Genomic DNA, 14,612 nt, shown 5'->3' on the forward strand with positions numbered 1-14,612 from the left:
AACCACTAGGCAAATAGCAGTTATTGTTAGCTAAATATATATGTTTGAGTATTTGAATAAGCAAATTAATGAGATCATGTATCCTTGGAAGTATTGTTTGAAAAGACATCAATATTTGCTTTAGAATGTACTCTGATGTCATGAATTAAAGCAAAAATGAGATGCTGTGAGATACCACCTCATCTATCTGGGTGAAATTTCCTTAGGAAATAATAGCTTACAGTTTTATGAAACTTGGTTCAAAATCCCTTCTCTTACGACAGCCCTGGTAGATGGTATGAGGTATAAGCAGTATGACGCCCCATTTTACAGATGAAGAAACTAAAGCTCAGAGAGGTTGAACAACTTGCCTATGGTTTTATACGCAGTAAGTGGCAGAGGCTGAATTCAACCTGATTCCCAGTCTGATTCTCTTTCCTTTATTTTTAGGGGCCAAGTTTTCCCAAAAGCTAGATGTTTCATCCCTTTAACCAAGACTTTTCCATTTCAGCCTATTTTGATGGACATCTAATTTCCTGCCTTCAGGGACAGAGTACATTAGAATACCATTTAACCATTTTTTTAATGGCTGTGGTCATCATTTTGGACATAAGCTGCTATATTTTCCTACAAAACAGTGATAATCATTGGGCCCACTAAGGTTTGTAGGGCTAGTTGTTGCTATATTAGTGTCCCTAGGCTACTGAACTTTTGAGCTGTTTCTTTTCTTTTCCTTTTTTTGAAGCAGTCGGGTTAAATGACTTCTCCAGGATCACACAGCTAGGTGTCTGAGGCTGGATTTGAACTCAGGTCCTTATGAGTCCAGGGCCAGTGCTCTATCCATTGTGCCACCTAGTTGCCCCCCTTTTTTAGCTGTTTCTGCTTTTTGCAGTTTGCCTAAGTCCTTCCTTGTTGACAGATTGACTCCTGTTATTTTTACCTCTTGTCCGTGTTCCTTCTTTCTGCCTTCGATCCATTCTGAATTTGTCACCCAGAAGTCGTGTAACACAAACCTTGTTAAGCTTAAGTGTAATAGAAGAGTAATTAGATTCCAAGTGAGCACCTCTCTTGTGAGTAAAATGAGTAAACTTCAGAGCACACATTTTGTCACATTCATTTTGGCTGCACCGGAGCTTTTCATTTGTTTCTTTCTTATTCTCAGTTGTGTTCTGGAGAAGTAGCATTGCCAGTTATTGTAGATGCTCTCTTTGGCATAGCCCTTGAGAAGCCTGGTCCCCACTCTGCTATGATGATGCAGTGAAGTGTCTCACTGAAAATGGATTTGGAATGTGTGTCAGTAAAATTATAGCGGAATAGACACGAGCCGCTGGCTAAATATTTGTCCACAATTTCCAACCTGTTTGCATTTTCTCCTACCTAAGGCATTCTTCTAAACTCTCCAAAGGACATTTCTTATTTCATCAACTATGATTGCTAATGCTTTTTGGTAACTGAAATCAGAGATTTGCATTAATATAATAGAATCTCAAAGTTCAGAAGGGACTTTGAAGGTCACGTGTATTCCACCTTGTATCAGAGCAAGACTCTCATCTCCCAAATGAGTGGTCACCTAACCTCTCTTTGAGAACCTCCAGTGAAGGGGAGCTTGTTCCCCCCAAGACCAGTCCATTACACATTTGGATAACTCCTAATTGTTAGAACAAAATTTCCCTGATGTTGAGCTGAAGTTCGTCTCTCTGCATTGCTCCTAGTTCTTCCCTCTGGAGCCAAGAGGAACAAATTAAATTTCTCTTTTTGATGATAGCTGTCTTCAAATGCTTGAAGCTGCAAATGCTTGAAGACAGCTATCGCATCCTCTGTAAGTCTTTTCTTTAGGCTAAACGTTTCCACTTCCTTTGACTACTCTCAGCCAACAGATCTGCTCTTTATTCCAATTCTATAGCTGCCAAATGCTGCTGATGACAATTTTTTTTGATGTTCATTTTAACAGAAGCTCAACAATATTAACGATATCTTGAAGTCTGTGTTCCTGATATTCCCTCACTTCTGTCTGGGCCGGGGGCTAATTGACATGGTGAAAAACCAGGCTATGGCGGATGCACTAGAAAGGTTTGGTAAGTGACTGTTATCAATATACCCTTCATTACTGTATATTAACATCGATGGCCTTAGGGCATTACCACTTTTTCGCCTTCATCTTTGAACAACAGATCCAAGTATTATTTCCTGTACTTGGCTTTATTTCCTTCATCAGTAGGTCATGTCCTGTTTTTACTAGATTGTTCACACCATTTACACCTGTCCCCCATCTGTGACTCTGTGTCCTAGCAGTGCTCAGAAGGGAGATGGCCCATTGGCTGTAAAAGTATAAACCTTTTAATGAGGGAAATACTGGATCCTGTCTGGGATCAGTATGTTGATCCTATTGAGTGTGCTTGTTGAGTCTACAAGAAAGCCAAGCCCTCATCATGAGATGTGAAGCTCCTTCAGGAATGGACAAATAAAAGAAGAAATATTGATTCTTTAAAGTCAGACAAATCAGAAACTCATGTTGAGGCAGAAAGCTGTGTGCAGTCTATTACATGGCGCTCTTAAAATAATGCATAGGACACAGGGGCATGGATGGGGGACAGGTGTAAATAGACAGGTGGAAAATAGATCCAGGAGAGTCAATGTCAGAATCATTGGACTATCTGGACATCATAATCAAAAGGATGGCATCTTTCAAGAAATTCTGAAGGAAAACTGCCCTGATATCCTGGAACCAGAGGACAAAATAGGCATTGAAAGAATCCACTGATCACCTCCAGAAAGAGATCCCAAAATGAAAACTCCAAGGAGTGTTATAGCCAAATTACAGAACTTTCAGGTCAAGGAAAAAATACTGCAAGTGGCCAGAAAGAAACAATTTGAACATCGGGGAGCCTCAGTCAGAACTACACAGGCCTTAGCTGCTGCAACATTAAAGGATCAGAGGTGATGGAACATGATACTTTAGAAGGCAAAGGAGCTAGGACTATAAACAAGAATCACCAATCCACTGAAATTAAGCATAATTCTTCAAGGGAAAAAATGGATATTCAATGAAGTAGAAACATTTCAAGTTTTCATAAGGGGAAGACCAGAATTGAACAAAAAATTTGATCTCCAATATCAAGATCCAAGAGAAGCTTAAAATGGAAAAAAACAGAAAAGAAAACATAAGGGATTCAATGGAGCTGAACTGTTTACATCCCTACATGGGAAGATGATACTTGTCATTCTTAAAAATTGTACCACTAATAGTACAGCTAGGAGGAATGTACATATGGGTATAAGGTGAATCTGAGGGAATGACATACAAAATAATTGAGGGATGAGAAAGAGGAGTAGGAAAGAAGGGAGAGGTAGAATGAGGTAAATTATTCCACATGAAGAGGCGAGAAAAACCTATTAGAATGAAGGGGAAGGTGGGAGGGTAGGCAACGGGTATCGCTTGAACCTTTCTCTTATTAGTATTAGCTCAAAGAAGGAATAATATACGCAATCAGTTGAGTGTAGAAATCTGTCTTACCTGACAGGGAAGTAGAAAGGGAAGAGATTAAGGGGAGGGGGAAGGTGGGACTGACAGAAGGGAGGGAAGATTGGGGGAGGTGGTAGACAGAAGCAAAACACTGGTGCGGAGGGAAAGGGTGAAAGGAGAGACAAGACAAATAGGAGGAAAAATGGGATGGAGGGAAATACACAGTTAGTGATCATAACTGAATGGGCTGAACTCTCCCATAAAATGGAAGCAGATAGCTGAGTGGATCAAAAACCAGAATCCTACAATATGTGTTTTACAAGAAACACACTTGAAGCAGAAAGACACACGTACATTGAGGAAAGGTAAGAGGTTGGAGCTGAATCTCTTATACTTCAGCAGAAGTAAAAAGAGCAGGGGTAGCAGTCCTGATCTCAGACAAAGCAAAAGCAAAAATAGACCTAATTAAAACAGATAAGGAAGGAAACTGCATCTTGCTAAAAGCAATAGACAATGAAGTAATATCAATACTGAACATATAGGCATCAACTGGTGTAGCATCCAAATTCTTAAAGGAGAAGTTAAGTGAATTACAGGTTCATGACGAAATGAGATAGAGAGCATTATGAAATGTAAAATAGAGAATTTTAATTATATTAAATTAAAAAGCTTTTGCACAAAAAAAACCCATTACAACCAAGATTCTAATCTTGCTTTCCTCTTAAGGAAAGCAGAAAACTGGGAAACCGTGTTTATAGCCAGTGTCTCTGATAAAGGCCTCATTTCTCAAATATATAGAGAACTGAATTTATAATAATACAAGCCATTTCCCAGTTCATAAATGGTCAAAGGATATGAACAGGCAGTTTTCAGTTGAAGAAATAAAAGCTATCTATAGGCATATGAGGAAATGCTCTAAATCAATTTTGATTAGAGAAATGCAGATTAAAATAACTCTGAAATACTACCTCACACCAGTCAGATTGGCTAATATGTCAAAAATGGAAAATGGTAAATGTTGGAAAAGATGTGGGAAAATTGGGACACTAATGCACTGTTGGTGGAGTTGTGAACTGATCCAGCCATTCTGAAGAGCAAGTTGGAACTATCCTAAAGGGCAACCAAACTGTGCATACCCTTTGGTCCCGCAATACCACTATTAGGTCTATATCCCAAAGAGCTTATAATGTGCAAGAATATTTATTGTAGCCTTTTTTGTGGTAGCAAAATATTGGAAATTGGGAATGGCTGAACAAGCTGTGGTATATGAACATAATGGATTACTGTTGTGTTATAAGAAATAATGAGCAGGCAGAGTTCAGAAAAACCTGGAAAGATGTGTATGAACTGATGCAAAGTGAAATGAGCAGAACCAGGAAAACGTTGTACACAGTATCAGTAACATGGTGATGTAAGACAAGTACAAAGTATTCATAAGGGAAAATGCTATCCACGTCTAGTTAAAGAACTGACGGACTCTGAATGCAGATCGAAGCATACTTTTTTCACTTTATTCTTTTTTGCATTTTTTTCTTTTGATCTGTTTCTTCTTTCATAATTGTGACTAATGTGGAAATATGTTTTACATGATAGCACATGTATAACCCACATCAAATTGCCTGCCATTTTAGGAAGAGGGGAGGGAGAGAGGGAGAAAAATTTGGAACTCAAAATCTTCTAGAAACAAATGCTAAAAATTGTCTTGACATGTAATTGGGGGAAAAATACTATTAAAAAAGTCAATCACTGCACAAAAATAAAAAGCTCCACAAAGAACAGCATAAGGAAGTGCTTGCCTACATTTCCCTTATGTACCTAAAGGTGATTTCAGTGGGCTCAAAGAGTTTTCCCAGAATAAATGTTTACTTATGAGTACCAAGAATTTCACAAATATCAAAGATCCTTTTTATTTCTTAGTTTAGAGAAGAAGATACATTGTAAGGGATTGTGAGAAGACAAGTAGGGAATAATGATAAGGGTATTAATTACTCTTTATTGTCTGAATCTTGAAAATGTTGTCTTTCCAGTTTGTGTACTCTGACACTTCTCTTTATCTGTTAGCAATAAATTGCTTCTAATTGTCCTAGCATCCTATAATGAAGATATCTGGTCTGTTCCTCCTCCTGTCCCCAGCCCTAGCCTGGTCTCTGGTACTTAACTCTATAGCTTTGAGCAGTTCCAAGCCTCAGCTTTCTAACCTGTAAAATGGCATAATAATGACTTGCCCCGCTTACCTCACAGTGTTATTATTATGATCAGATGAGAATGAATGAAGGAATGGAAAATAATTTTTGAATGCTTACTGTGGTGTGCCAGGCATGTTGTTAAGTGTGGTAATTTAATAAAAGCAGATGAGATCGTCCCTGCTCTCAAAAAGCTTACATTCTAATAGGAGGGGATGGCACAGATAGAGGAAGGAGTATAAGTTGGGTTGGGGGAGGTGGGAATGGTTCACCAATTGCACATGCTTGGTGGCATGTTTTAGAGCTAATGGGCAAGATAAGGTGAAAGTTTACTTCTCAGAGCCTGGGTCCTAGTAGTCGTCTGAATTCTGGGGGGAGGAAGAGGAGGACCAGAATGTTGAGCTGAATATATTGCTTGGCAAACTGTAATTATTTGTTGTTGTTTGTATTTTTAGAAGGACTATTTATCTTGTCTTATTAAGGAAAGGGACTATTTTATAGGCGTATGTGTGCACGTTTTTATATGTAGTCACAGCACACCAAATGATAATTGTGATGAACCTAAGTTTTGCAAAATCCCTCCTAGTAAATACTTATCAAGTCTATGGTTTAATGGCTTTATAAGCAACCATCCTTGGTTACCCATTTTTGAAGGTGGCAGTGCATGGGCATGGTTGGCCATCACCCTGGCTAGGAGCGCAGGCCAATGGGCAGGAGATAGCAATAGACCCCTTAGATTAAATCCTGAAACATCGGCAAACTCACAGTGTCTGTGCCCTTTTCCATCCGTCTAGCTGCTCTTTTCAGAGTGGGGACTGACGGGTGCATGTTGTGTTTGGTCTTCGCTAGGAGAAAACCGTTTTGTCTCTCCACTCTCCTGGGACTTGGTGGGAAGGAACCTCTTTGCCATGGCCGTGGAAGGAGTGGTCTTCTTCCTTATCACAGTACTGATCCAGTACAGGTTCTTCATCAAGCCCAGGTGAGCTTTGTTTCTCAGATTTCATTGAGTGCCAAATATTTGGGGTTACTCATAGAGAAGTCAGGGAGACATGCTTCAGAAAACGTAGACGGGAAACCAAAGTTGATGGCTAACACATGGTATCTCATTATGAGTAAAACTCAAATTTCATAATGTAATAGAATTTCAGCATTGAAGGAATCCCCTCTGCTACATCCTTAACAAGTGGTCATCTGGCCTTTACTTATGAACCTGCAGTGATGGGGAACTCACTACCTCTTGGGGCAGCTCATTCACTTTTACACAGCTCTGGTTAGGAAGAGTTTCTTTATATCGAGCCATAAGCTGCCTCTTTGTAATTCCCTCTTCTTGTTCCTAATTCTGCTGTCTGGGGCAAAATAGATCAAATCTACACCTTCTTTCTCACAGCGATCTTTCAGATATTTGAAGGTAGTAATCATGTCTACCTTAAGTCTTCTTTTCTCCAGGCTAAATATGCCCAGTTTCTCCAGTTGATCCTCACATCTCATATTTTCTAGCCCTTCACAACCTTGGTCCCCTCATCTAGATGTTCCAGAACCAGGTTAAGAGTCTTCTTAACTCCTTAGAGAAGCTTCTTTCCACTACCTCATGATACTTCTAAACAAAATACATGAGATGTATCTGAAGCTAGACTTCTCTAGGCTTCTGAGACACAAGGTGGTTATGGGGAATTAGCTTTGATTTAAGTCAAGAAAGACCCTTGTTAACATCTGGCCTCTAAAATTTACTAGCTGTGTGAGCACAGATGGGCAAGTCATTTAATATTTTTCAACTACGGTTTCCTGTTAAATTATTGACTGTTTTTGACTGTTCACTTTAGGAGTTGGTTTCCACTGGAATAATATGTTCTCCATTTTTCCTTTAAGACCTGTGATTGCAAAACTTCCTCCTCTAAATGATGAGGATGAGGATGTGAGGAGAGAAAGGCAAAGGATATTAGATGGTGGTGGACAGAATGATATTCTAGAAATCAAAGAACTTACCAAGGTGAGGAAATGAATAACTACTTTAAATTCTCTTTCTTTAAATGCCTGCTTTGGGTTCATAGTAAACATTTGGAGTATGGGATTTCACTTTGCATAAGAAATATACTCCTAAAACTTTATGTGTAAATTGAATTGTGACAAAGGAATCTTGTAAGACCATTACTCTGTAATGCATCTGCTTTATTTGGTCAGATTTTCATATATAAGTAAGTGATACACAGTATAAAAAGAACTCACAGATTATTTATTTTTGGTGGAAACGGAACTTCGGGAGAAAGGAAAGCCTAATTTTGAGTTATATACCACAAAAAACAGAGCTTCTGATTGATATTCAGAGGAAAAAAGTCACTTTTTATATTTGGCCCAACACTAAGAATGAACCTTTATGGTGGTGGTGGTGGTGGTTTATCCATCTTGTCTTAGTGGTAAGTTTCTGACCTTCAAGTATGGAACAGAAGGAATTACTGACTGGCAGGACCGCTTTGAAAATTACATGTTGAAATTTCTATAAAAAGTATTATGTTTTAGAAATTCAGTTTCATGAACAATCATTTCCTTCTATTCTATAATGTATGGAAATATCTCATTTTATTGGATGTTTGTTAAAAAAAAGGTGACACCTACTGAGTTTAAAAATGGAAATTAAGATTGCAACAAGTGGGTTAATATTCACTCTCAGTCTCTAAACAAGACAGAAACTCGAGCTATCACAAGGCCAGGTCTTCATGGTGCTGGGAAGATTTGAGAGCCTTATTAGAATATTTGTTCCAGGGAACTGCTGGATTTTGAAGTCTTTATTTTCTTTTAACTTGGTATTCTTAGAATGACCTTGAATCACTGATGCGCATGTATTTCTGGATGTGGCTTATTTTAGGTCTATAGAAGCAAGAGGAAACCTGCAGTTGACAGGATCTGTGTTGGCATCCCCCCTGGAGAGGTAATGTCCAAGTTGTCACGTTTGTTTTTGTATCAGTTAATGGAGTATGTGCTAAGCCAATTAGAAGAGGAGTGAAAGGAGGGAATAAAAAAATGTTCGTGAACTTACTTAATTAGATGTTCTGTGGAACATTAGTAATGTAGAGAGCAGGAAAACCCACATCCACCTAGTGGTTTTCAACAATATGAGCTATTTAAGAAAATTCCATGCTTTTAAAGCATTTCCTTTCTGATCCATCCTGTCCACACAGATGATGAAATTCAAATAAATATAAAATGGTATTTCCCCTTTCTTGTCGATAGTGTTTAATTTTTGGTCTCCCAGATTGGATGGTAAAATTGGACCTCACTTCTTGTTTGTTGCATATTGATTTTTAACCTCAGCTTTGATCACTGAACTGCTGCCTGGATTTGAAAAATACATACACACACACATAACACTTCAAAAGAGCCACTATTTCATCATTGTGGGTACTCCCTCCACCAATGTAGATTGCAACCCCTGGGTGCCTTATTAGTTGTTGACTTTCATTAATTTTTGTGGCTGAAAAAGGTCATCATCACTTGACAGCCAGTTGTTGGGTGAGGAGCCTGTCTGTATACACTTCCTTGTCCATTAATAGGTTACGAGGCATACGCTCAAAATCATTTCATTTTGGCAAGATCTGCTCAACCTTGTGCTCTGCTAACATAGTTTGTGAGAATCTGGTTTCCTATCTTAGCCGTAAGTATAGGTCTTAATTGGAAGATACAGACAGACAGACATGGTCTAAAACAATTGCAGTATTTAGCATCCTCTGGCCCCTTTTGCAGATCTCCTGTAGAAATGAAAACGAGGGGCTTTTATTGTGTTTTTCTTTGCTTTTTTGTTTGACCATAGCCAAAAGTTTATCATGTGGTGGCTTCTTAGCTGGGTTGACCTTTGGGTAGCAGAATCAGCCTGTTCCTGGGACCATATTCAAAGCCATTCTCATTGTAGAACTCATTGAAGCTTACACTTCTCACGTCTTAGCCTCCTAAAGATCTACCTCCATGACATAATCAGTCACCAGAGTAGGATTTTGCGTATATGTCTGTAGGTACACATGTATCTACAATATGTGTATATGTGTATATGGATTATATGTTTTTATATAGAGAGAAAAATAGCGTGTGTGTGTATGAGATTTCTGCTTCTCCAGTATAGTAACCATTTTAATTGTCATTTTTAAAACTGATGAACATATTTCATACTTTAAGATTGTGCCCTTTGAAAGCTTTTCTGCAGTGGTTATATGAAGTTTAGTTTATGTTTGGTATTTAATGGTATCATTATACTTGGGCGCATGGTCTGATTCAACTCACCTAGCTTTCTTTTTCAGTGCTTTGGGCTTCTGGGAGTAAACGGGGCCGGAAAATCATCAACTTTTAAGATGCTCACTGGAGATACCACCGTGACAGAAGGAGATGCTTTTCTCAATAAAAACAGGTGAGAAATGGCCTTTCTTTTTGTCATTTTACCCCAAGTCCCCTCATATCTCTTCTTCCTCCTTTCTGATGATTCTGTAATTATGCTATCAGACATTTTCTCCCTTACCCTGCTTCCTCTATTAAAAGCTTTGGAAGCTTAATAATCCTTTATAAGAAGTCATTGTAGTAAAGTACAAATCTTGGTATCTTTATTTTTTAAAAAGTGGCGAGTGGATGACAACAGTACTTTAATCCCAGACTATGAAGGCTGAGTTGAAACTCAGCAGTGTAGTGCTGGAAGCGGGGGGCAGCTTAGGTGGTATTGGAGCCAGGGACACAAGCCAAGTCATTAGTGATTCATCACATGCAAACCCCCCACCTCCCTCTCTTGTGTTGTGCAGTATCTTGTCAGACATCCAGGAAGTACATCAGAACATGGGCTATTGCCCTCAGTTTGATGCCATCACTGAACTGCTGACAGGAAGAGAGCACGTGGAATTCTTTGCACTCTTGAGAGGTGTTCCTGAGAAAGAAGTTGGCAAGGTAATGATGGCTTAACGTCAATGCCGATGATGCATCCGCCTGTAATAGGTATTCCTTCTAAAATATATTCACCTTATAGGCTTTCCAGAATCAGCTTATTAAGGAATCAGCCCCCCACTTTTTCTTTTCTGATAAAATAGAAATAACCGTATGGAATTTAGTTCCTTCGCTCCCTATTTCTGGGTTTGTGAGCTGCTGTGGTGAGTGGACCAGGTGAAGATGACAAAATAGGGATGTGTTGCTATGACACACTAGTATGAATCCCATGTTGCAATTGAACGCTAAGTCATTAGTTTCTTCCTTTCTCTTTTGCCAGGGCAGGGCAGGGGGTCAGGGTATAGTGGGGGGCATATCTCTTGCAAGAAAAATACTAGTATGACCAGAGTTCACGCGTGTGTGCTGCCAGAGAAGAAATCCTTGGTTTTGTTATTGAAGATGTTTTTAAAGGGGTTAAAAAGGGGTTTTTAAAAATAATTTTCAATGGTTTCCCTTTTTAAATTTTCAAGTGACAAGGTAGAGTGACTAATATAAGCTAATTTTTTGACACTGAATTTATTCTGTTACTTCCCACGGCTTTTATTTTCAGTATCCTCTCTCAAGGCCTTCTGTCTCGTCTTGTATTTTCTCCCTTAAATACGACACTGAATCTAATTGATAGGAACTGAACTTTGTTGTCTCCACAGTGTTTGTGTTAGCTGTTACAAAATTGTCTGCCTATGACCCTGAAAACAGATCGAGGCCATTCTTTTCCTTTGTTAATTTTTAGTGCAGGCAGCTTTAAACAGGGAGTCAATCCTGCCCTCAAACATTGAAGAAAGAAGGTGAATTGCAAAATGTTGGTCTTTGAGTTACCTTGCAGTAAAAGGGATGGTTGTAGAATTGGGATCTGTGAGTTTCAGGGACTATCATGCAACTTCTTGCTAATTTGAGGGCAAAAAAACTTAAACTGGATTTCTCTTCTTGCTATAGGTTGGCGACTGGGCAATTCGAAAACTAGGCCTTGTGAAATATGGAGAAAAGTACGCTGGGAATTACAGCGGCGGCAACAAGCGAAAACTTTCAACCGCTATTGCTTTGATTGGGGGACCTCCAGTGGTGTTTTTGGTGAGTACTAGAAAATCATAGATAGCTCTTTGGAGCTTTTTCCATGTTGGGAAAAAAGACCTTGATTTTTTGGGCTATAATTCGGATGTATTTTCAGTTCATATAAAAACACTGCTCGAAAGAAATTGTACATGATGAGCATTCCTCTTTGATCTTTTTGGATGCACTTGGGTAGTCGTTTTGGTTATTATCAATTATCATCCGTGTTCTTGTGTGCTGCCAAAGAGAGGAGATCTTTGGTTTTGTTTTTGTGGGTTTTTAAAAAGAAATAATTTCCAATGGTTTCCCTTTTCAAATTCTAAAGGAGTGCTAAATTATAATTAGGGCTTGGTTTTTTTAAGTGAATTGTTTATCTGAAGGGTTTAACATAATAACATCTCTGTGCTATTTACTAACCCGGCTGAGGAACAAAGTTCAAATTAGACATGGGAGAAAAAAGTAAGCTAAATTTAACAACACCACCACCAAAAAATGGGCTGGTCTTGGGGATGGACTAAAGGATGTTAGTGTAGAAAACCCTGACTTTAGGGCACGGCTAAGTTATAATGTATTCATGTTATTTCAAAGAGATAATGGCTGGGAAACTTCACATGCAGCACGATTGCATAGATATAGGCTCAGCCCTTGGAGCATCTTTTTATAAAAGACCCAATCAATCGGTTCACAAGCATTTATATGAGGAAGAAGATACAGATTGCAGATTGGGGGTGAGGATAGACATAGGGCCACAGAATTTGAGAGCTGGAGGGGACTTGGAGACTTGACACCCTCACTTACTAGGAATCAGATTTTTTTACTTCTCGCTGTATAAATCTCAACTGTTACTACTCTGTGATTTAGAGGGTTTGGAAATGACGGTGTAAGTCAGCATTACTAAGGAAATGAATAATAGTAAGGCTAGTATGCTAGATTTGGAGCTGAGAGGAACCTTAGAACTCATTTAAATCCGACCCTCTCATGGCTTCCCTAAAGTCACACAGGATTTGAACTCCCATCCTCTGACACAGCCCCTCTAACCTTTCCAAGGCACCGTGCGTTACCTAGCTGCTGGCTTCCATTGAGATTCTGGGTGCAGGAAGCTGTATAGGTGGTTTATCAGAAAAGCTGACATTGAAAGACACCAGGTTCTGCTCAGGGGTGTGCTGATGTGAGGAACTCTGAAAGTCCTTCCTCATACGACATTCTGAGATTCTGCACTTGTGTACCTCCATCTCGGGCCCCTTTGTAGTAAGCAGTTCCCTTTTTAAAAAAATTAAAAATTCTTGTTTTCTTCATTTATCCTCACAACAACCTTGTGTGACAGGCAGTGCAGGCATCATTAACACTAGTTTATAGATGAGGAAACTGAGGCACAGAAAAATGAAGCCTATTAAAATAAAATACTTGTCACATGCTGATTTTTGAGTTTAGTGTTTATGTTGTCTAATTAAAAAAAGCAAACTGCTTCAAAATGAGATCTAGTCTTAGTTTTTTAAAATTGAAGTGTCAGAAAATGTCATTTGGAAGGAGCTTCAAAATTCATCTTGTCAAGCACATCCCTGAGGAATCTCTGCAACATCCCTGAAAATGGCCATCCCTAGAAAGTCTGCCACTTCTTAACAGCAAAGAATTCCCTTAACACTTGTGTGAGCATTACAGAGAGAGAAGGATGGCTGCATCAGAGCTTCTTGAAACATGCCTCATTTTTAAAAAACTCTATTTTCAATTTATTTTCAGTCCGTGTAATCTATATCATTTACATTGTAGGATGAACCAACCACTGGCATGGATCCCAAAGCCCGCCGTTTCTTATGGAATTGTGCCCTAAGTGTAATCAAGGAGGGAAGGTCTGTGGTGCTTACCTCTCACAGGTAAATAGCGGTCGTTTGACTCTTACCCTATCTCCAAATGGAGTGGCATTTAAAAACCGGCTGGAAATGAAGTAGAAACTAATTCTCTGCGTTACATCGCGTTGCATTGCATGTTGTTGTTGTATTGTAACGTAATGTAAATACCAGATGTCGGTTTCATGGTTTATGCACTCCCTGCAAAGCTAAGGAACTGTTTGGCTTTTTGCACAGCATGGAAGAATGTGAAGCTCTCTGCACCAGAATGGCAATCATGGTCAACGGGAGGTTCAGATGTCTTGGCAGTGTCCAGCACTTAAAGAACAGGTGAGACCTTGGTTTTCGTGGATAACTCAAATTGGGGGATTAGACAGTCTTGCACTTTCCTTAGGTAATTGAATTTGGGAGATCTAAAGATGCAAGGTAAATAGGATAATTGAACTGAATTACTTTTTCTGGAGACTGGAAAGAACTCTGAAGTTTTCACAGTAGCAAGTCTCCTTTCCCCCATGGTATAGGTTGTCTCTGGATTAAAGTTCTTTTCAGAGGTTTTTTAAGAAACCTCTCTCCTCGACTTTGTTGGTTTCAGGTTTGGAGATGGTTACACAATAGTTGTACGAATAGCAGGCTCCAACCCTGACCTGAAGCCTGTTCAGGAATTCTTTGGAGTCGCCTTTCCCGGAAGCGTCCTCAAAGAGAAACATCGGAACATGCTTCAGTACCAGCTTCCATCGTCACTGTCTTCCCTGGCCAGGATATTCAGCGTCCTTTCCCAGAACAAAAAGAGGTTCCACATAGAAGATTATTCCGTTTCTCAGACAACACTTGACCAAGTAAGTTTGCTCTGGGATAAAAAGTGATTCACTTTTAAATGGATCAGGGTTTTTATCCTGGTAAATCCTCAAGGAGAATTCTGTACTGTTTACTACTCAGTTTTACGACGTGAATCCTTCACTTTCCTGTAAGCTTGCCTGTGAATATGGGTTACATTTGTTTTGTTTTTGGTGGGGCCAGATCCTTTGTTTCTTATGGAGGATTGAGCGGCTGATGAATTATAAACAGTTAATGGTAGATAGTTAGGGGGAAAAATGTTTATTTTTCTTGAGTTACCCAGATTCTTTATTCATGTTGTTATGAATTCAC

At 39.1% G+C, this 14,612-nt stretch overlaps 1 protein-coding gene across 1 annotated transcript in view; it reads left to right on the top strand.

The window, feature by feature from the left end:
* The window catches only part of ABCA1 (ATP binding cassette subfamily A member 1), a 155,786-nt gene that overhangs the window by 137,601 nt on the left and 3,573 nt on the right, over positions 1-14,612 (top strand). Inside the window, exons 40-49 of the mRNA XM_036739172.1 lie at positions 1,931-2,054; positions 6,475-6,604; positions 7,492-7,612; positions 8,486-8,548; positions 9,909-10,015; positions 10,398-10,539; positions 11,509-11,643; positions 13,390-13,493; positions 13,704-13,796; positions 14,059-14,302. Coding sequence (XP_036595067.1) covers positions 1,931-2,054; positions 6,475-6,604; positions 7,492-7,612; positions 8,486-8,548; positions 9,909-10,015; positions 10,398-10,539; positions 11,509-11,643; positions 13,390-13,493; positions 13,704-13,796; positions 14,059-14,302 — 1,263 coding nt within the window. The remainder of the gene's footprint in view (positions 1-1,930; positions 2,055-6,474; positions 6,605-7,491; positions 7,613-8,485; positions 8,549-9,908; positions 10,016-10,397; positions 10,540-11,508; positions 11,644-13,389; positions 13,494-13,703; positions 13,797-14,058; positions 14,303-14,612) is intronic.

The sequence above is a fragment of the Trichosurus vulpecula genome, chromosome 9, assembly GCF_011100635.1.
Source record: "Trichosurus vulpecula isolate mTriVul1 chromosome 9, mTriVul1.pri, whole genome shotgun sequence".
NCBI classification, from domain to species: Eukaryota; Metazoa; Chordata; class Mammalia; order Diprotodontia; family Phalangeridae; genus Trichosurus; species Trichosurus vulpecula.